Source organism: Sorex araneus, chromosome 5, assembly GCF_027595985.1.
Source record: "Sorex araneus isolate mSorAra2 chromosome 5, mSorAra2.pri, whole genome shotgun sequence".
Lineage (NCBI taxonomy): Eukaryota > Metazoa > Chordata > Mammalia > Eulipotyphla > Soricidae > Sorex > Sorex araneus.
This window is the reverse complement of record NC_073306.1, coordinates 29145422-29166154: the sequence shown is the minus strand read 5'-3', so window position 1 is coordinate 29166154 and position 20733 is coordinate 29145422. Positions and strand designations below refer to the sequence as shown.

Here is a 20733-nt window from a genome sequence, read left to right as displayed (position 1 = left end):
CTAGGAAGTAGAGGCAAAAAGCACATCACATAAAGGCTGGTGATGTGGCTCACTGCTACAGCATATGTCCTGTCAGTGTGAGCTTCTGGGCTTGATCTGTAGTCCCACCACCAACAACAAAAATAAAACATAGCCCTCAAATTTTCGGTGGGAGAATCAAAGATCAAAGCAAAGAGATATGAACAGAGTTGCCCGTGTAAAGCATGAGCAATATACCAATAAACAGCAATACTATTAAAATATACTTCAGAAAAACGGAAAAAGAGATGAAAAATTAATTTTGGGGGCTGGAGTGTACAGGGTACTTGCCTCACATACTGACAACTCAGGTTTGATCCCAGGCATCCCATATGGTCTCTCTCCCACCCTGCTTTCTGCTGTCCCTGAGTGCAGAGTAACAAGTAATCTCTGAGCACTGCAGGATCTGGCCCCCAAACAAAACAAAACAAAAATTAAAAATAAATTAATAAAATAAAAATAAAAAGAGCTTAAGAGGGCTGGAGAAATAGTAAAGTAAGTCACTTGCCTTCCACATGGCCAACCCAGGTTTGAGCCCCAGTACTACCTATGGTCCCCTGAATCCCTGAACATAGCAAGGTGTTGCACAAACCTCACTCATTAAAAGATGACTTATTTTTCCCATTTAAAAGCATATGAATACATTAAAATTTTTTTAAATTTTATTCAATGACCGTGAGATAGATATTACAAAGCTGTTAATGATTGGGTTTCAGTCATACATGGCTCCAACACCCATCCCTCCACCAGTGTAATTTCCTAGCACCAATGTCGCCAGTTTCCCTACAAGCCCCCCAAACAGCCCTCTATCCCCATCTCCCTCTATGGCAAGCACCTCTCTTCTCTTTCTTTCTCTCATTTTAGACATTTTGGTTTGCAATACAGATGCTAAAAGGTTATCATGTATATCCCTTTACCTACTTTCAATACTCAGTTCTTGTCCAGAGTGATTATTTCTGACTAATGTTGTCACAATGAACCCTCCTCTATCTTAAGTACCCTCCACCCCTCACACCCTTGTAGTAATTTCCAACCACTGACCAGTCCTCCTGGCCCATTTTCCCTGGCCTTGAAAATTAGTTTTATACTTTTTTTTTATATCCCACAAATGAACGTAGTCAATCTATATCTGTCCCTCTCCTTCTGACTCATTTCACTCAGCATGATACTCTCACAGTCGCATAATGAATATTTAAAAAATATTGTTATCTATGTATGTTTATGGTGCTGGTTATTGAATTCTGGGCTAAAGAGAAAACAGAGGTTAAGAAGGTTGCCTTGCAAGTGGAGTGACTAATCCTACTTCAATCAATGATACCACATATAATCCTTTAAGAACTGCCAGGAGTAGACTTTGAGCAACACTGGGTGCTGCCCAAACTCCAACCCCGAATAATAATTAAAAAAATAAATGAGAGTATGGAGTAATAGTATAGTGGGTATGGTGCTTGCCTTGCATGCGGCTGACCTGAGTTCAATCCCAGGCATCCCACATGGTCCCAAGTCTATCAGCAGTGATTCCTGAGTACAGAGCCAGAAGTAACCCTGAACATCATTGCATGTAGTCCCAAACCAAATAAAATAAAATGAGTATAAATACTTAAATGCTACTGCATACTCATCAAACACAAGTATCTTGTACAAGTAATCATCCAGTAATATGTTATTTAACCAAAAAATGAAAAAAAATTCTATTACCTTTTAAATAGAAAAAGTCAATGAATAACTAATTTGATATATAACAAAATATTTACCTTCTATATATTTCAAAAGTCTCTGAGGAGGTAATAAAGGGAATCGAATTGGATCTAGAACTTCCACCACATGTTTTCTTCTCTTTCCCAGATCTTTCAGAATCCACTGCATTGCAGCTAAGAAAACCTGGTATTCATCCTCAATACTGAGTTCTTCACTTCGCAAAATTTTGATTAGTTGATCTTTTGTAAGTGCCAGGAACTCTTCCCCACTATGAACCTCCAAGAAATGGACATGAATATAGTTTTCTGTGAATTCTAAAAGATCATGGCATGCAATCTGCTCAGAGAACTGAAAGATCCCAATGCAGTTCAGTGGATCAATTTGTCCTTTCAGAAACTCACAGCAAAGATGAACAACTTCAGTCAACTGTAGCATATCTGCAGCAATAATCAATTCTTGGACATTATTCACACCTATATTCACTATACCTAGGAAGTAGGAAGACAAAATAGTCAATAAAATAACATTTGACTTTTCAAAAAGAATTATGTTTTTTCTACTGATAGTTTAGTATTTGCAAAATAAACATTAAATATTTATATTCTATATGCCAAAAACTGTAGCAACAAGTCTCACAATGGAGACGTTACTGGTGCCCACTCGAGCAAATCGATGAACAATGGGATTACAGCGACAGTGACAGAATTTACAGATTATTTTCAATAAGATAGATCTATCATTGTATACTCATATCCTTTTATATATCATTTCACCCTAACTACAATCCTATAAAGTAGGTACTTTGAGGGACCAGAGAGATAGTAAGCAGGTAGGGTGCTTATCTTGCATGCAGCTGACCCAGGTTTGATTCCTGGCACCCTCATTTAGTCCCCTGAGCACCGCCAGAAGTGATCCCTAAGCACAGTGCAAGAAGTTAGCCCGTATTATAGCTGGATGTCACCTAAAGACCAAAAATTAAGTTAAATTAAAATATAAAAATAAAGCTATTTTTCTTATTAAGAAAGCACAAGATGGGGGCTGGAGAGAGAGTACAGCAGATAAGATGCTTGTTTTGCACACAGCTGACCTGGGTTGGATCCCCAGGATCCCATATGGTCCCATGTGTACCTCTAAGAGTGATTCCTGAGCACAGAGTCAGGTGTAAGCCCTGATCACATCCAGAGATGGCCCAAAATAAATAAATAAAACTAGAGAAAGCACAAAGTTTAGGTATCCTATCTCCAAGTCACATGACCGAGTGGTAGGGTACGAACTGACATCAAAGTCTGTTGGCATTTTGGGGAGTGGGCGGGGTGGTGGGAACTACCAAGCAGAGCTCAGTCCCTGATGATACTCAGCCTGGCTATGCAGGCTAGACAGTTCAATGTCCAGGTCCAGCAGTGTTGGGGACTGCCTCCCTGACGGGGCCAGGGATCCAACTAGGAGCCTCATGCATGCAGGCATGCATTCCAGACTTTTGAAATATCTCCATGTCCAAAGTCTATGCTTAACATAAAATTACATACATCCAATGAATTTAAGTACTGAGGAGAGTAAGACGGGGTCCCTATTTGCCGTTGTTTTGGGGACATACCCAGCAATGCTCAGGGGTTATTCCTGGCTCTATACTCAGGAAGCACTCCTGGTGGTGCTAGGGGGGACCATATGGTATGCCAGGGATTGAATTCAAGATGGCTGAGTGCAAGATAAGTACCCTCCCTGCTGTACTATTGCTCTGGCCCAGGGTCCCTATTTTTAATTAGGATAAAAGGCCATGCAAATCTTAATTTTAAAATCTGGCATAACCAAGAGTCTATAACACAAAAATATATTATTTAACATTTGAGTTAATATATATATGAGTAAATATATGTATATATATTTATTCAAATGTTATATTTAATATAAACAGAGTTTATATATATTTTTAATATATTTGTCCACATACACACATATATTTATATATAATATATTCTATTCTCTTTCCAGAGGTCTTTGCTGATGTGTGTGTGTATGTGTGTGTGTGTGTGCATGAGAAAGAACCCAGGACCTCACTCATAGTTCCATCCCCAGCCCAGAGGTCATTACTTTCATATATTTACATGATTTTGGTAGAGCAATTAGTCAATAGTCAATTCTGTCTAGAAAGGAAAAAATACTCTAGTTTTCTTACCTAATAAGTTGGTGCTAGGGGTCAAACCCAGTTCCACGCAGGCAAGGCATGTGCTTTATTGCATGCAGATTCCTGTCCCTCTTCCTTTAATCTTATACTTTCCTTTTGTTTTGTTTTGGTGGGGGTGGGGGGTTGGGCCACATATGGTGGTGATCAGAAGTAATTCAAATGCTCAAGAGACCACATATGGTGATGCCAAGGCGTCAAATTGGAGTTGGCAGGATGCAAGACCAGCACCTTAACCCCTGTACTACCTTTTCAGACCATCTTTTTATTTCTTTCTATTAAATTTTTTTTCTTTTTGGGCCATACCTGGAGATGCTCAGAGGTTACTCCTGGAAATGATCAGGGGATCATATGGTGTCTCAGCGATTGAACCCAGGTAAGCCACATGCAAGTAAGTGCCCTACCCACTATACTATGACTCCAGCCTCATCTTTATTCCTTTTTAAACATTTACTCCACTATTTGTCTAAAGTTTGTATTTCCCACTAGATTTATAAGGTCTACTAACACAAGGTTCGCCCCTTGTGAACTCCCAATGTTTACCATGTACTAGCTGGTCATAAAAATTTAATCAAAGCACAGCAAAAAAAAAATGATTGTGCTGAAAGAAAGACTATGGCTCCCTTGAATGCAAAGTTTTCTAAAGTACAGAAAATGGACTCTACCATGGGACAATATTTGCAAAGAACACAAAGTAAGATTTATTTGCATGAAATGAGAACTCACTATGTGGAAAAGCTAAGATCAATTGAATTATAAACTGATGTGATGCACTTTATAAGAAGAAAATGAGTTTCTCACAAGCTTTTTCCTATTTTGCAAGTACCTAATCTGCATTACCAATAAAATTCTGCTAAGGCATGGGCTAGAGAGATGGCTCGAAGGGCTGGAATGTTCTGCATATGGGATGCCTAGCTTTAATTCCAGCACCACAAGGTCTCCTGAGCACCAAATCAGAAGCAGCCCATGAGTACCTCTAAAAGCAAAACAAAATTCTGCGAAGAGTCCATGATATATATACTTATATATACTACCATGTTCCCAGTTTCTACCTCTACAGAGTACTCAAACAGCTGAGGAGAGCATTCAAACGGCAAGTGTGCATGTTTTATATATGTGAGGCCTGGGCTTGATTATGGCACCTCAAGATTTCCAAAGCACAGATGGGAGCAGCCCCTGAGCACCACCAGGTGTGGCCTAAAACCTAAAAGATAAAAATGAGGGGCTGGAGTGATAGCACAGCGGGTAGGGCGTTTGCCTTGCATGCGGCCGACCCGGGTTCTAATCCCAGCATCCCATATGGTCCCCTGAGCACCGCCAGGGGCAATTCCTGAGTGAAGAGCCAGGAGTAACCCCTGTGCATCGCCGGGTGTGACCCAAAAACCAAAAAAAAAAAAAAAGATAAAAATGAATTCAATAATTATCTGCTGACAGAATGTGTAATTAACTAGAGTTAAATGAAATGCCTTGTCTCGCAATAGCTAATATGGGTTTGTCAAGCATCACAAACCCATATTCATAATTCTAGATTAAGTGCATAAAAACCTAAGGTAAGAATTAAGGTATCTATTAGACCTGAGTTGTTAATGATATATAGATAAGTCCAGAGACTGTTTATTTTATTTTTTTTGCTTTTTGGGTCACACCCAGCAATGCACAGGGGTCACTCCTAGCTCTGCACTCAGGAATTACCCCTGGCTGTGCTCAGGGGACCATATGGGATGCTGGGAATTGAACCTGGTCGGCCGCGTGCAAGGCAAACACCCTACCCACTGTGCTATCGTTCCAGCCCCCAGAGACTGGTTTTTATTGGTCCCACACACAAAACATAAATTATAATGACAATCAAAAGTCAGCTTTTTGTTTTGATACCAGGGACCCAGGCTCTCATACCTGAGAAGCATGTATACTACTACTGAGCTACAGGCCTTGGCCCCAGGGAAGATGATTTTACTCGGTGGGGCTTGGGGGCCAGAAGAGACAGTACAACAGGTAGAGTGCTTGCCTCATAAGTGGCCTACCTGGGTTTGATCCCTGGAACCCCATATGGTCCCCTGAGCCTGCCAGGAGTAAGCTCTGAGCACAGAGCATGGGGCAAAACCAACCCCACCTCCCAAAGAAATGTGGGGTTGGGGTAATGCTCAGAGACAGAATGCTGATATGCACACATCACACATTGAAGCACTGGTTTCAAATCCCACAACCTAAAAAAAATTTTTTAAAGCTAATTGTATTAACTACCAAATTTCTTGTTCAATAAATACCCATCCTAACTAATAGAATCTTATGTCATGTATGACAACTATTCTTTTATTGGGTTTCCTTGCAAATAGGGTAAAATTTTGGTAAATAGGACAGTCAGCAGTTGATGGGTAAGATCTATCTAAAAAACAATTAGCTGACAGTTACTTTAGTCTTTGCCTCTTCTGTGCTCCTCTTAAGAGTTCTTAGGCTGGGAAATAGTACAGCAAGTAGGGTGCTTGCCTTGCATGCGGCTGACCCAGGCTCGATACCTGGCACCACATATGGTTCCCCGAGCACTGACAGAAGTGATCTCTGAGTGTACAGCCAGGAGTAAGCCCTCAGCACCGCCAGGTGTTGCCCCAAAACCAAAATGCAAAAACAAGAAAGAAAAGAATCGAGTCTGTGACATGCAATTAGAAGCTATTAACTGTACAGATGGTGAAGCAAAATACTGGAAGAATAATGGGTTACTAATGACATTGTGAAGCCCCGATACCAACCCTAGAATACCTACTGTGGATTTATCTTTGTGTAACATTTAATAAGCTCCTATTTGGTTAAGCCATTTTATATCTCCTTTTAGCAGCCAAAAGATGTTCTTAACTGTTATACCAAATTTATACTTAAATGTCAATATCTACAATGCCAATCCCCTCCCTACAGATATACTTTGCACCTTTTACTTCTTTGAGTTTTTTTGTTTTTTTGGTGGAAGTACTAATCACCAGCAATACAGTAAGGATGCTGTGGACCTTCTCTTTTAGTAAGTTTCTTTCACTACTATCAGACAACTGAAGCAGAATAGATAACTGTGGCATTTCTTTTGTTTTTATGTACTTCAACATTAATTACATTAGAGTCATCTGTATTGATTTAGACTTTGTAAATAAGAGAAGCAAGGGCATTTATGAAGCAGTTTAATTAGCTCGCACAAGTCATTTAGAAAAGTGAAGTCAAGAACCCCTCAGTACATCAGGCATTAGGCAGAGCTGCATTGCTTTCAGTAGATAAAAGGCATTTTTACAACCCCAAATTAAGTTAATCATTTTCTGAAAATTTCCAAAAAGGAATATGAAACAGCACAGAGAAATCATCTTTTGTCATTTTTCAACCATGCATTTAAAAAAAAACCCTGTATCAGTAAACACATTTATCTCCACCCAAGTACAGTTAAGTCCTCATTCAACATTGTCGATAGGTTCTTGGATACCACAGCTTTAGCAAAATGACAAGTGATATGACAGCAAAAAGACGCATAACAAAAACAAGGTCCTATGTTTTGGTCAATATTGGCCAGATTTGTTTTCCTCATCAATGTTATAACAAAATGACATTCAACTGGACATTATTCAAAGGCCTGCTGTATTCCTTTAAGGAGTATACAGTATATTCTTGAAACTATACCAAACATAGTCTTCGTTTTCAAACATTTTTCTGACTATAAGAGTAACATATATGTTTACTGTGGAAAAACCTTTAAGGCAGAGAAGCATTAAAATGAAAATCACACATATTCCATACACAGACATACACTATTATTAACACTTAAGTGTATTTCTAATAAATTTCTTGTTTGTGTATATTTATGTTACACATAAGACTAACACTTCATATACAATAGTTTTTGTGTGCATTTTCTAATATCAATATAAGTCATCAAAAACATTTAAAAAATAAAGGTTTTGATTAAACATGCTAATTATAAACATTTTCAGGGAAAAACCAAAATAAAAAGGAAAATATAAGAATCTTCCATTTCCAACACCTAGCTATAAACACTATCGACATTTTGATCTTTAACTGTGCACAAATACACACAAATATTTTTATTTTTACAAAACCTGGGCCATATTTATATCTAGATATTTTTCATTTAATATATTGTAAACATTCTCCCATTATAATATATATTTTTATCATTTGCAAGGTCTAAAAAATACTATTACATAGACATGTATAATTTATTTAACTACATAACCTACTGAGGAACAATTAGATTGTATTCAATAATATGCTACTATAAATAAAGTTACAATAAATATCCTGGTACATAAATATTTTCCTGCAGTACTAATTCCTTAGAATTTCCATAAAAGGAACACTGGATCAAAATATACTGAACTTTTCAAAGACTGATGGCAACATATTACCAAATTACTTTCCATAAAAATTAGATTAATTTGTATTCCCATGGCAGTGTATGTATTACATCAGTCTTCATTTGAAGCAACAGGTTCACTTAACATACCTGTGTAAATGAAATCTAGAAGTACGCGAAAGATTCCAGCTTCAATTCCTAGAATCTGTACAACATCTTTTGAAGACTCTTTCATTCCTCCAGTGAACAAAGCTGCAAAGTAAGGACTACTGGCAGCCAAAACCAGCCGATGAACTTTAAAAGTTTCCTTTCCAACCTGTAGTTGTACATCACAGAAATGCTGTCCATTCCTCATTTTATTGATCTGTGCCAAGATGAGTTGGGCATGTTTATCCGTTGGAAAAGGATTATCAGTAGCCTTGGAACAGCCTTCATTAGCCATGATGATAATTAGTTAGACAGACAATCACCCATAATCTGGTCCTACTCTGAAACACAAAATAGAAAAGAAACTAAGCAACATATTTTTGTGTTTTAACATGTTTTCTATTCACATGTACATGAAATATTTCCTACCCTCGAGTTTATAATCTAGTTAGGGACATAAGCATACATGAAACAAATAATGACTAAACTGTGTTCTAACAGTCTAAAATAACTGGAAGATATTTCCACGGCAGAAATGTTAATTTGAATAAGATGCTGAAAGATAAATAGTGTGATGGTATGAGGAGTTTATGTTCAGAAATCCTTCTGGGTAGTATGAAGAAAAGAAAGGTACAAAGGCAGAACAAAGTTTCTGTACTCTGCAGTAAGGAAGTATATATTGCACGATGCAACCAAAATAAATTTTCAAAAAGCAACTGTGGTCAGGCTATTTGCTTAAAATTCTTTTTGTTTTGTCTTGTTTTGTTTTGGTGGGGCCACATCCAGTAGTGCTCAGGGCTTACTCCTGGCTCTGAGCTTATGAATCACTCCTGGCAGGGATCAGGGGACCGTATATGGTGTCTGGGATTGAACCCAGGTCAGCTATGTGTAAGGCAAGTACCCTATTCGCTGAACTACTGTTCCAGTTCCTAAAGGGCTTTATATGCTAAGGATTAATTACAAATTAAAGAATTTTAAGGGTGCTAGCTGTGCACATGGCTGACCTGGGTTCAATCCCCAGCACCCAGTATGGTCCCCACCCTGCCAGGAGTAAGCCCTGAGCACCAACCACAGGATTTGAGTCCCCTGCCATCCCACCTGCCCTTCCAATCTTGTCCCAGTCTGTCAATCCAGTTCCTTCTTTTTTGTTTGTTTATTTGTTTTTTAGGTCACACCCAGCAATGCACAGGGGTTACTCCTGGCTTTGCACTCAGAAATTACTCCTGGCTGTGCTCAGGGGACTATATAGGATGCTGGGAATTGAACCTGGGTCAGCTGCGTGCAAGGCAAACGCCCTACCCTCTGTGCTATCACTCCAGCCCCCAGTTCCTTCTCTTGTATTAGGATTTGTTTTTTTCTTTCTTTTTGGGTCCATCTGATGGACATCGAGTAGTGCTCAGGGCTTACTCCTGGCTCTGCACTCAAGAATTACTCCTGGCGGTGTTCAGGGGACCATATGGGATGCTGAGAATCGAACCCAGGTTGGCCGCATGCAAAGCAAATGCTCTACCCGCTGTGCTATCGCTCCAGCCCCCAATCCTTGGCCCTTTTATTCCTCTTTGAAGGTCAACACTGTGGGCACTGTCAGCACTGTCATCGCGTTGTTCATCAATTTGCTTGAGCGGGCACCAGTAACATCTCCATTGTGAGATTTGTTGTTACTGTTTTGGGCATATGGAATACGTCATGGGGAGCTTGCCAGGCTCTGCCGTGTGAGCAGGATACTCTTGGTAGCTTGCCGGGCTCTCCAAGAGGGATGAAGGAATCAAACCTGGGTTGGCCTCGTGCAAGGCAAACGCCCTACCCGCTGTGCTATGGCTCCAGTCCTCTTTGAACACCACTGTCACTGTCACTGTCATCCCGTTGCTCATTGATTTGCTGGAGCGGGCACCAGTAACATCTCCATCATGAGATTTGTTGCTACTGTTTTTGGCATATCAAATATGCCACGTCCCGTTCGGGCTAGATACTCTCAGTAGCTTGCCGGGCTCTCCGAGAAGGGCAGAGGAATCAAACCTGGGTCCGCTGCGTGCAAGGCAAATGCCCTACTGCTGTGCTATCGCTCCATAAAACCTAACATTTTTGCATTTATTCTCTAAAAGATAATGTCGCTTTAATGGCACTTTTCCCCACCTTTTCCTTCTGTATTTCTGCTATAATTCAAAACTCTACCACATAGAATTTTTTTCAGGGATCATTTCCTACTCCTCTCCCCTCTGGTTCAGTGATCTCTTTATTCTATTTTTACAGCCTATATTTTTACAGCCTCTGGATTGTCAATCTACCACCCTAATTGATATACATAAATGTACATGCATGCTCCCACAGCAAAATCTACTTGAAAGAAGTCCCTTTTCAAAAAAAGAAAAAACTTTGGACCACACCCAGATGAGCTTGGAGCTTACCCCTAGCTCTATGCTCAGGGATCCTTCCTGGCAGTGTTCAGAGGACTACAATGCGGTGCCAAGATAGGCCAAGTGCAGGCGAGGGTCTTCACTCCTATACTCTCTCTTCGGTCTGAAAGACAGTCTTTTAAGTTCAGGATTATATTAGCTCTGGTTTTCAAGTGTTTGTGAAATAAATGAGAAATAATAATAATACCTTAGCTGGCTTTAAGCTCAGTTCACGTTTTTACTATTGTGAACTACTCAATAATTAAGATAGTGGAAGAAAAGATATTGTTATTTGAAAAGAAAGAGAAGGAAAATGAAGCTCATAACTTCCTAAGGACACAGCTAACATAATGGCTGAATTCAGTCTTTGAATTCAGGTCTTCTTGGTTTTTCCCACTGTATCACATACACAGGAAATATTAGGCCAGGTTACATAAGAAAAGTTTTGAAACCCATGCACAGAAATCTGGACATGGGCCTTTGTGTTCAGCATACGCTCATCAGGGTATATATAGAAGAGTAGTCAGACTTCAGAACTGCCATTTAGGTTTCCAGGTGGATGAGCAAAGAGATAACAAATTCTAGAAAAAAGCCAGGCAGGGCCAGAGTGATAGTACATCGGGTAGGCCATTTACCTTTCATGTGGCAGACCCCAGTTAGATTCCTGGCATCCAATATGGTCCCCTGTTGACCACCAGGAGTGATTCCTGAGTGCTGAGCCAGGAATAACCAGAGCAGCGCTGGGTGTGGCCAAAAACAAGTAAACAACAACAAAACGAGCCTATCAGCTTCAACAAAGGGAAAAAAAGGGATAAATCCAAATTATTTTTTCTACCCTGGGCTATGAAAGTCCAGCAATTAATAAATAAGATCTAGCACACTGGTGATGTAGACCAAGATTTTGTGATTTAAATATCAGAGATGAACAGAAATTGCCATGGACTGATATTAGGGGGGAAACGTGGTCAATTTTATTATAACACAGTCAAACCATGAAGGGAAAAGGTAATCATCATAATAATCTAGGACTTACATTATTAACTTTGAGAGGTCCAAGGGGCCCTCCTATCTGCAGTGTATGTCATGTCATCGTATTATACGGAAGTGGCACATAAACACAAAGCCTATTGGTCTCTACACAGAAACCTGACCTGCAAGATATTGGTAAACATGGATGGCATGGCTATGCGGCCCCCTTTTTTTTTTCTCCTGTCGTTCTGGATCTCTTCCTGTGCGCAGCTTAGGGGCTTCAGTGCCTAAATTACGAGATCCCTTCGCTGCCCCCCCCCAACTTCAAAGCATCACACACAGCCACGGAGCTGCAATGCTGCCTCCTGCTACAAATACGAGTCCACGAACCATGCAACTCGGCGACTGCGAGCCCGCGACCTCGCTCGTGTGCAGCCGCGGGGCCCGCCAGCACAGGCCGCCGGGGTATCGATTCCCTTCCCGGATGCGGCCCCCGCTGGGCTCCTACTTCCGAACCGAACGCGCCCGGTGCCGGCAGGCTGCGAAAGGTCGGGCAGCGGGGGCCCTCGAGAGGCGGCTCATCCTCAGAACCTCTGCCTGAATGCGCCTGAGATCGCCGCGCGGGAGGGCGATCTCGGCGGAGGGTGTCCGGGCGGGAGCGTTGGGGCAGGCGGGCGGGCTGGCCCGCTGCCCCTGGGCCGCGGCGACGCGGGGCGAGGACACCCCGGCGCGATCTCAATGGCCGGCCGGGCATCTCTCTCAGGTCCATTTGCCGGAACTGCCGGGCCGCGGGCTCGCGCTCGGACGCCCGGGTCGGGGCGAGCTGAGCGGGGGCACGGGCCGCGAGGGATGACACCCGGAACCCCGAGCGGGGCCCGCGGAGCACCCTCGCTGGTCCCCAGGGCCCGGGAGGGCGGCGGAGGACACCGCCAAGCCCGTCGTGGACGCACCCCGGCCGCGGGCCCTCCTTACCCGCCGCGCTCCCTTCCCGCTCCGGATCTGCGCGCTCTGGAGCGACCCGCCGAGAAGGCGAGAGAAGCCGGGCCCGGGTGACGAGCTGGAGGTGACGGGGCCGCGCGGGCCCGCGAAGGCCGGAGGTGAGGCCCGGTGCTGGCAGCCTCCGGCGCGCCGCCCGCACGGCCCGCTGTGCGCGTGCGCAGTGCCCCTCCGCGCGCCCGCGCCGGAGACCGTCTGCGCCGCGCGCGCGGGTCCCCCGGGGCTCGGGCTGATTCCCCGCCGCCCCCCGCCCCCGGCAAGCCCGGCTGCTGCTCGCCCTAGTCTCTCGGCCGCCTACACTTTGCGTGTCGCATCTCGGTAGCCCAGGAGGTACCAAGAAAGACGCGAACTCCCCGCGTGGCGCTTGTCTCAGTTCAGATCCCTTCCTGAGGCCCGGCGCCGCGGAGCAGCGCGCTGTGGGAATGGTTGTCAACTTGGAGAAAAGGAAGAATCCAGCAAGTCTGGTGGTTTTCAGCCGCTTCGCGTATCAGTCACAGTAGTGACTTGCAGATGGCTCGTGACTCGGACTCCAGCCCACGGTGAACAGAGTTCTGCAAGTGTACCGACCCAGCGGTGCACTACGTGTCTGTGGCTTCTTTTCGATTTCCTTAGTAAAAGGTGCTCTAAGGGTTTTATTGTGGAGGAAAATTGTCAGTGATTTAGATATAAACAAATTAGATGACTGGACATCATCTAGCAGAAGCTGGAGGGACTTGAACCTATAGAAACTTCTGACTTTCTATTAACTAAGTTGCTTTATAAGAAAACTGATCATATTAAGTTATTATTACTATTATTAGTTTTTTTTCTTTTTGGGTCACACCCAGCGATGCACAGGGGTTACTCCTGGCTCTGCACTCGGGAATTACCCCTGGCGGTGCTCAGGAGACCATATAGGATGCTGGGAATTGAACCCAGGTCCGGGGCGTGCAAGGCAAATGCCCTACCCACTGTGCTATTGCTCCAGCCCCCAACTTTTATTATTTTTTAAATTGGAACCACATCCAGTTGTGCTCAAAACTTATTCCTAGCTCTGTGCTCAGGTAGCACTTCAGCCAGTGAGCAGGCCTATATGGCCTGCTGGGAACCTAACTCGGTAAGCCACATGTAAGGCAAGTGCCTTTCCCACTGTGCTATCTCTCCAGCCCCTACATTTAATTCTTTTTTTTTGGGGGGGGGTCACTCCTGGCCATGCACAGGGATTACTCCTGGTTCTGCACTCAGGAATGACTCCTGGCGGTGCTCAGAGGACCATATGGGATGCTGGGAATCGAACCCGGGTCAGCCGCGTTCAAGGCAAACGCCCTACCCGCTGTGCTATTGCTCCAGCCCCCCCAACATTTAATTCTTTAAGCCACTAGAGATCAGTTTTTGTGTTTGAATTGGGGGGCTCCAGTTTCTTTTTTTGTCTTTCTATATGCTTAACTATCTATGATGTTATTTATAGAATACTTCATATTTCTCCACTGATCTACAATGTACATTCTCTACCCTAATATGTTTTCTTTCAGGCTGGGATCAGTTCTCTATTCAGTTTTGTTGGTCTCTTTATCCATGCCCTCCTGTTTTAATTACTATAATTTTATACTGTCTTTTTTTTTCCATTAGGGACATGTTTATTATAAATTAATTGCCTTCTGGCTTATTTTAAGAGTGTACCATATTGATTTTTTAAATAAATTTATTTATTTTTAATTAATGAATCACCATGAGGGTACAGTTACGGATTTATACACATCTGTGCTTATGCTTCCCCCATACAAAGTTCGGGAACCCATCCCTTCACCAGTGCCCATATTCCACCACCAGTAAACTCAGCATCCCTCCCATCCTCCCCAATCCCATCTCCCCCCCACCCCACCCTGTCACTGTGGCAGGGCATTCCCTTCTGTTCTCTCCCTCTAATTAGCTATTGTGGTTTGCAATAAAGGTGTTGAGTGGCCACTGTGCTCAGTCTCTAGCCCTCATTCAGCCCGCAACTCCCTTCTCCCACATGGCCTTCGACTACATTATAGTTGGTGATCCCTTCTCTGAGTTGCCCTTTCCCCAGAATGTGAGGCCAGCCTCCTAGCCATGGAGTCAACCTCCTGGTAGTTGTTTCTACAATTCTTGGGTGTTAGTCTCCCAAGAGTGTACCATATTGATTTTTTAATAATGTTTGCAGGTTGATAATATTATCCTTCAATCTAATTTTTTTTTAATTTTTTATTAAATCACCATGTGGAGCGGGGCCAGAGCGATAGCACAGCAGGTAGAGCATTTGCCTTGCACGCGGCCGACCCGGGTTCAATCCTCGGCATCCCATATGGTCCCCCAAGCACTGCCAGGAGTAATTCCTGAGTGCAAAGCCAGGAGTAACCCCTGAGCATCGCTGGGTGTGACCCAAAAAGCAAAAAAAAAAAAAATCACCATGTGGAGAGTTACAAAGCTTTCAGGCTTAAGTCTCAGTCATACAATGATCAAACACCCATCCCTTCACCAGTGCACATGTTCCACCACCAAGAACACCAGTATACCTCCCAACGCCCCCCCGCCACTGCCCCCACCGCCTGTGTGGCTGCTAATTTTCACTTTACTTTCTCTTTAAAAGATTACATCAATATTTCAACAGAAAACTCACTATTATTTGGAATTTTCCCCCAACAATCAGACCTGCCGAAAAGGCATCATTTGATAATTTGTTTTACATTGCTGAGAATGAATAGCATGTGAGGTTGTGTGGCCGTAAGAGCAGCTGTGGGTTTTGATTTCTGGTATTTTAGTAATTAAGTCCAGAGAGATTTCTGCCACAAATTGCATCATTGCAAGTTCATACCTTTGTTTAGTGGGCCTTATAAGATGGCGGTCGCCACGCCACTGTCGGGGAAAGCAAAGGCTGAGAGAGAAAAACCTTTCCCCTCCCGGGGCAGCATGGGGCTTAGTTTACAGTCTAGAGGCATTTCTGCAAGATGCTGGGTGCCGAAAGTAGTTAGTTGCCTCCGGAATCATGGGCATTCAGAAACCATACTAAGTCTTATTATCTGATAGGACAAGTTTCCCTACCTTAGTTCTTCCAAAATGTCTAGGACATTCCTGACATTTTTTTTTTTTAGTTTATTTTTGGACTACATTTGGTAGTGCTCAAGGGTTACTCCTGACTCTTGCACTCATGAATTACTCTTGTTGGTGCTCAGGGAACTGTATGGGATGCCCAGGATCAAACCTGGGTTGGCCCCATTCAAGGCAAGTGCAATACTCACTGTACTAATTCTCCAGCCCCAAACCGGCATTCATCGGGCATTCATATACTCGGATCAAACTTGGGTTCACCAGGTTCAAGGCAAACACTCTGCCCATTGTACTATAACTAAGACACTTAGACCCCAAATGTATTCATCTATATATGAATTCATAGATATAGATGTAGATAAATATGAATGCCAGGAGAGGTCCAGAGAGATAGTACAGTGAGCAAAGCACTTGCCTTGCACTCAGCCAAAAAGAGAAAAGAAGCAATTAAGGAAACTACTGTGGGTTTGTTTTGCATTTTGGATCACACCCAGTGGTACTCAGGGATCAAACCTAGAAGCGCTCAGGAGACCATATGTAGTGTCAAGGATCTAATTGGCAGTTGGCCACATGCAAGGCAAGTGTTTTAATCCCTGCACTATCTGTCCAGCCCCAGCAATCCACTGTTACTGAGGAAACATTAGCAAAGAAAAATAAGAGCCATAAAATATGAAGCAGAAAGGTAGCTAATAGCAGTAACATGTAGGAGCTTGTAAGCTAGAACTTTGATTTTTCTTCTGAGAGAAAGAGTCATGGAATAGTGTGTGTGTGTGTGTGTGTGTGTGTATATGTGTGTGTGTGTGTATATATTTTTTAAATTTATTGAATCACTGTGAGAAGAGTTCCAGGGCTTTCCAGTTTAAGTCTCGGTCATACAATGATCAAACACCCATCCTTTCACCAGTGCACATTTCCACCACAAATAATCCCAGTATACCCCCATCCCACCCCTCCCCCTGCCTGTTTGGCAGAAGATTTCCACTTTACTCTCTCTCCACTTTGATCACATGCAATATTTTGACAAAAGACCCATCATTATTATTTGGATTTTTCCGCAACAGTCAGACCTGCCAAAAAGGCATCATTAGATAATTTGTTTTCTATTGCTGATTATGAAGAAATTTTGGATTTCTGATATTTAAGTAATAAGTCTTGGGCTGGAGCGATAGCGCAGCGGGTAGAGAGTTCGCCTTGCACACAGCCGACCCGCTTTGATTGTCCCGCCCCTCTCGGAGAGCCCGGCAAGCTACCAAGAGTATCCCGCCTGCACGGCAGAGCCTGGCAAGCTACCCATGGCGTATTCAATATGCCAAAATCAGTAACAAGTCTCACAATGAAGATGTTACTGGTGCCCGCTCAGCAAATCGATGAGCAACAGGATGACAGTGACAGAATAAGTCTAGAGGGATTTCTGCCAAAAGCCACTGGGTTCCGAGATTGGCTTGTGTGCCACTGGGATCATGGCTGTTCAGGAGCTGTAGAAGCAGTTTGTGGGTGGCAACTCGGGGCCTTGTTAGGGCAGGGGAGGAACCAGCTCCACCCTGCATCCCATGAGGCCTCGCGCATCTTGTCACTGCAGTCTCATACCTGGCTCTCCAATAGGCTCTGAAAGATGGTGGCCACCATGCCGCCACCAGGGGGTAAAAGGCGGAAGGGACAAACACCTTTCCCCACCTGGGGCGGCAGGTGCTATAGTCTAATGCACAGTCCAGGTGCGTTTCTGCCAAAAACCGCTGGGATCATGGCCTTTCAGGAGCTGGTTGAGCAGTTCGTGGGTGGCAACTCAGGGCCTCGTCCAGTGTGTGTGTATATTTTGTTGTTACTATTATTTTCTGTGTATGTGTATCAGAGATCAAACTCAGAGTCTTACATATTTGTTTTTTAAATGACAAATGGCTTTCGCATATTTTCACACATAACCCAGTCAAAGAGTCAGGGAGGGGCTGGAGAGATAGCACAGCGGGTAGGGTGTTTGCCTTGCACATGGCCGACCCGGGTTCGATTCCCAGCATCCCATATGGTCTCCCGAGCACCGCCGGGAGTAATTCCTAAGTGCATGAGTCAGGAGTAACCCCTGTGAATCACCGGTGTGACCACCCAAAAAGAAAAAAAAAATGGCTGGAGTACATGTTTTGCATGTGTGAGGCCTGGGTTCAATCCCTGGTGCTGTATGGTTCTCCGGTACTAGAGAGAATATCAGCCAGGAGAGACCCCAAAACAAGAACCCTACCAAGTTGTCTAATATCAAGCAGCTGCGGCTTTTCCTCCTCCTCCTCCTCTTCCTCATTCTCGTTCTCCTCCTCTTCCTCCTCTTTTTTCTCCTCCCCTCCTCCCCCCCCCTTCTCCTCCTCCTCCGCCTCCTCCTCCATGTCCTCAACTACCTAACATTGTGCTAGGGATCACTCTGGAGAAGCTCAGGAGAGCACATTCAGCGCAGGGGGTTGACTTGAGTCAGTGAGGCTGCGTGTAAGGCAAGTGCCCTGGTGACTACAATCTCTTCAGCCCCAACTACCAGTACTCTTTGATTACTTCCTTGCTTTCAAACATAGCAAGATAAATCAAGCTCATATTATTTTTTTTGTTTTAATTTTTTGAGCCACATCCAGTAGTGCTTAGGCTTATTTCTGGTGGAGTTCAGGGTCCAGAGCAGAGTTGCCCCTGTTCAAAGTAAGTACTTTGCCCCTTATACTGTCTCTCTGACCCTTGACATTTTCTTTTCCCTGAAAGCAAACTTCTCCAAGGAGCTCTAAGTCCTTTTCATTTAGTTATTTATTTTGTTTTGTTTTTTGGGCTACACCTGGCTCCAAGGTATTCTATGTCCTTTTTAATTTTTTTTTTATTCTGATTTTGGGGCTACACCTGACTGTGCTTAGGGCTTACTCCTGGCTATGAGCTCAGGGATTACCCCTGGCAATATTCATATGGGGTGCCAGGGTGGGAACCTGGGTCAGCCACAAATGCCCTACCTGCTGTACTACCTGCTGCACTACCCCTCTAGACTCTTTTAATAGGAAATTGTATATAGAGGCCACAATCTGGGCACCAAAATGATCACTACTGGTTTAGAACAAAGTTTTAAGATCCTGATTTCTTTAAAGACAACAAATGGAGTCTTAAACAATTAATTTTACAATGAATCACTTGTATCACTTGTCATCCCATTGATCTTCAATTTGCTCCAGCGGGCACCAGTAACGTCTCCATTCGTCCCTGTCACGTGCTAGTGTAGCCCAATGATATCTGCTCACTCACTCCAGGAACAGGAAGAGCCTCAAACCATTCATTCAGGGTTTTGACACAGAAGTCTGACCATCTCATTGGTGGATGGCCATGCGGTCTTTTGACGTCCCAAGAAATCCGATCAGTAACAGCTCTAGTCCAGCGGTCGTCTCTGAATTGCATTATGTGTCTGTCCCATCTGATTTTTGACGTCTTGGCAAACGAGACAGCGTCCCTGATTCTTGACCGATGAAGGAGGTCGGAACTCTGCATTCCTTCTCTCACTTGAGTGAAACATGATACTCCAAGCATAGCTCTTTCCATTCCTCTCTGAGATACCCGAATAGTGTTCTCATCTGTTTTTGTAGGCCCAGGTATCTGAGGCATATGTTAGTGCAGGAAGAATGGTAGAGTCGAAAAGATGTGCCCGGAGATGGAGGTTCTTCATCCTCTTAACCACTTCTTCGACGCCCTTGAAGGCGTTCCACGCTACTCTCTTCCTCCTGCTCAGTTCTGGCACCAAGTTGTTCCTCATGTCGACCCAGGTACACATAGCTGCTGCATTCGGAGATGTTCGTTCCAGTGAGAGCAAATGGAGCTTCAGGGACTAGTTCGTTTTTCATGAGCATCGTCTTGTTGAGATTCAGCTGCAGTCCGACCTTTCCACACTCACGGTCGAAGTCGGCCAGCATTTGTGCCGCTTGGCTAATATTTGGTGTTATGAAACACCAAACATTACAATGAAATATAATTACAAATCACTAATTTATTTTCTCCAGTTCTGAGAATTGGAGAGGGAGGAAAGATGATCTAATAAGAATCTGCTTTAGATTTGAACAGAAAATTTGCTGTAGAAAAACAGAAATAGAAACAAAACAATTTCTCAGGGTTGGAGAGATAAAACAGGAGGTAAGATGCTTACCTTGCACAGCAACTGACCTGGGTTTGATCTCCAACACCCAATGTGGTCCCCTGAGCATTGTTGGGAGTTGATCCCTGAGTACAGATCCAGGAGTAAGTTCTGAGCACAGCTGGGTGTGGCCCAAAACCAAAAAAGAGTATCTTTTATTATTCAAAGGAACATATAACCCTGAAATGCAGGAGTTAGAAAACAATGCAGTGGTTCCTTCAGGAAGAGGGTTATAGAAGGAAGGAAGTTTCGGCAAATTATGTGAAGTACCCATTTTTTTTTTCTTGGTGGTCAGCCCAGAACTGCTCAATTATTCTGCACAGTCATTGTATACACTAATTTGGCAAGCAAATCAACAGAGAAGCCGAGGGCAAGTAAGGTGCTTATTAACACACACAACAGAACTGAACTCAAAGTTCACAGTTAACCATTGTTCTTACTTCCCTCATATCTTAAGATGTCTTGAATCTTGGTTGAGGACCACTTTGTATCTAAAACACGTGTTGCCTTTGACCTTTATCTAATGTTCAGGGCTTTATTTTGGTTAAGAGCAAAGAAGTGAATACTGGCTGGACATCTTGTGATCTGGATTATGTTTCCCCTAGGGGTCAGTTTCAGGACTTCCAGGAGCTCAGTTTAGCCAGAGAATCTCACCTCAAACAGGATGTTTTTCCAACTGGGTCTTTTTCACAAAGTACTTTTCAAAGACAATTGCCTATTTCAAAGGCTGTAGTTCTCAGTCCTGGCTTCCCGAAAGAGTCACCTGAGTTTTGACAACAGTACCCTGACTAAACCCCAGAGATGCTGGTTAAAT

The 20733-nt window shown here is 43.4% G+C and overlaps 1 protein-coding gene across 6 annotated transcripts in view; it reads right to left on the bottom strand.

Moving 5' to 3' along the window:
* Positions 1–14418, bottom strand: part of IPP (intracisternal A particle-promoted polypeptide) — a 72494-nt gene extending 58076 nt beyond the window's left edge. Inside the window, exons 1-4 of one of the 6 annotated variants that reach the window (XM_055140378.1) lie at positions 12719–14418; positions 10790–10913; positions 8388–8725; positions 1773–2204 (exon numbers count right to left, since the gene is read on the bottom strand). In XM_055140378.1, coding sequence (XP_054996353.1) covers positions 1773–2204; positions 8388–8679 — 724 coding nt within the window. In that variant the 5' untranslated portion in view covers positions 8680–8725; positions 10790–10913; positions 12719–14418. The other 5 variants (XM_055140379.1, XM_055140380.1, XM_055140382.1 and 2 more) reach the window with 5 other exon arrangements.
* Positions 14419–20733: the final 6315 nt, after the last annotated feature.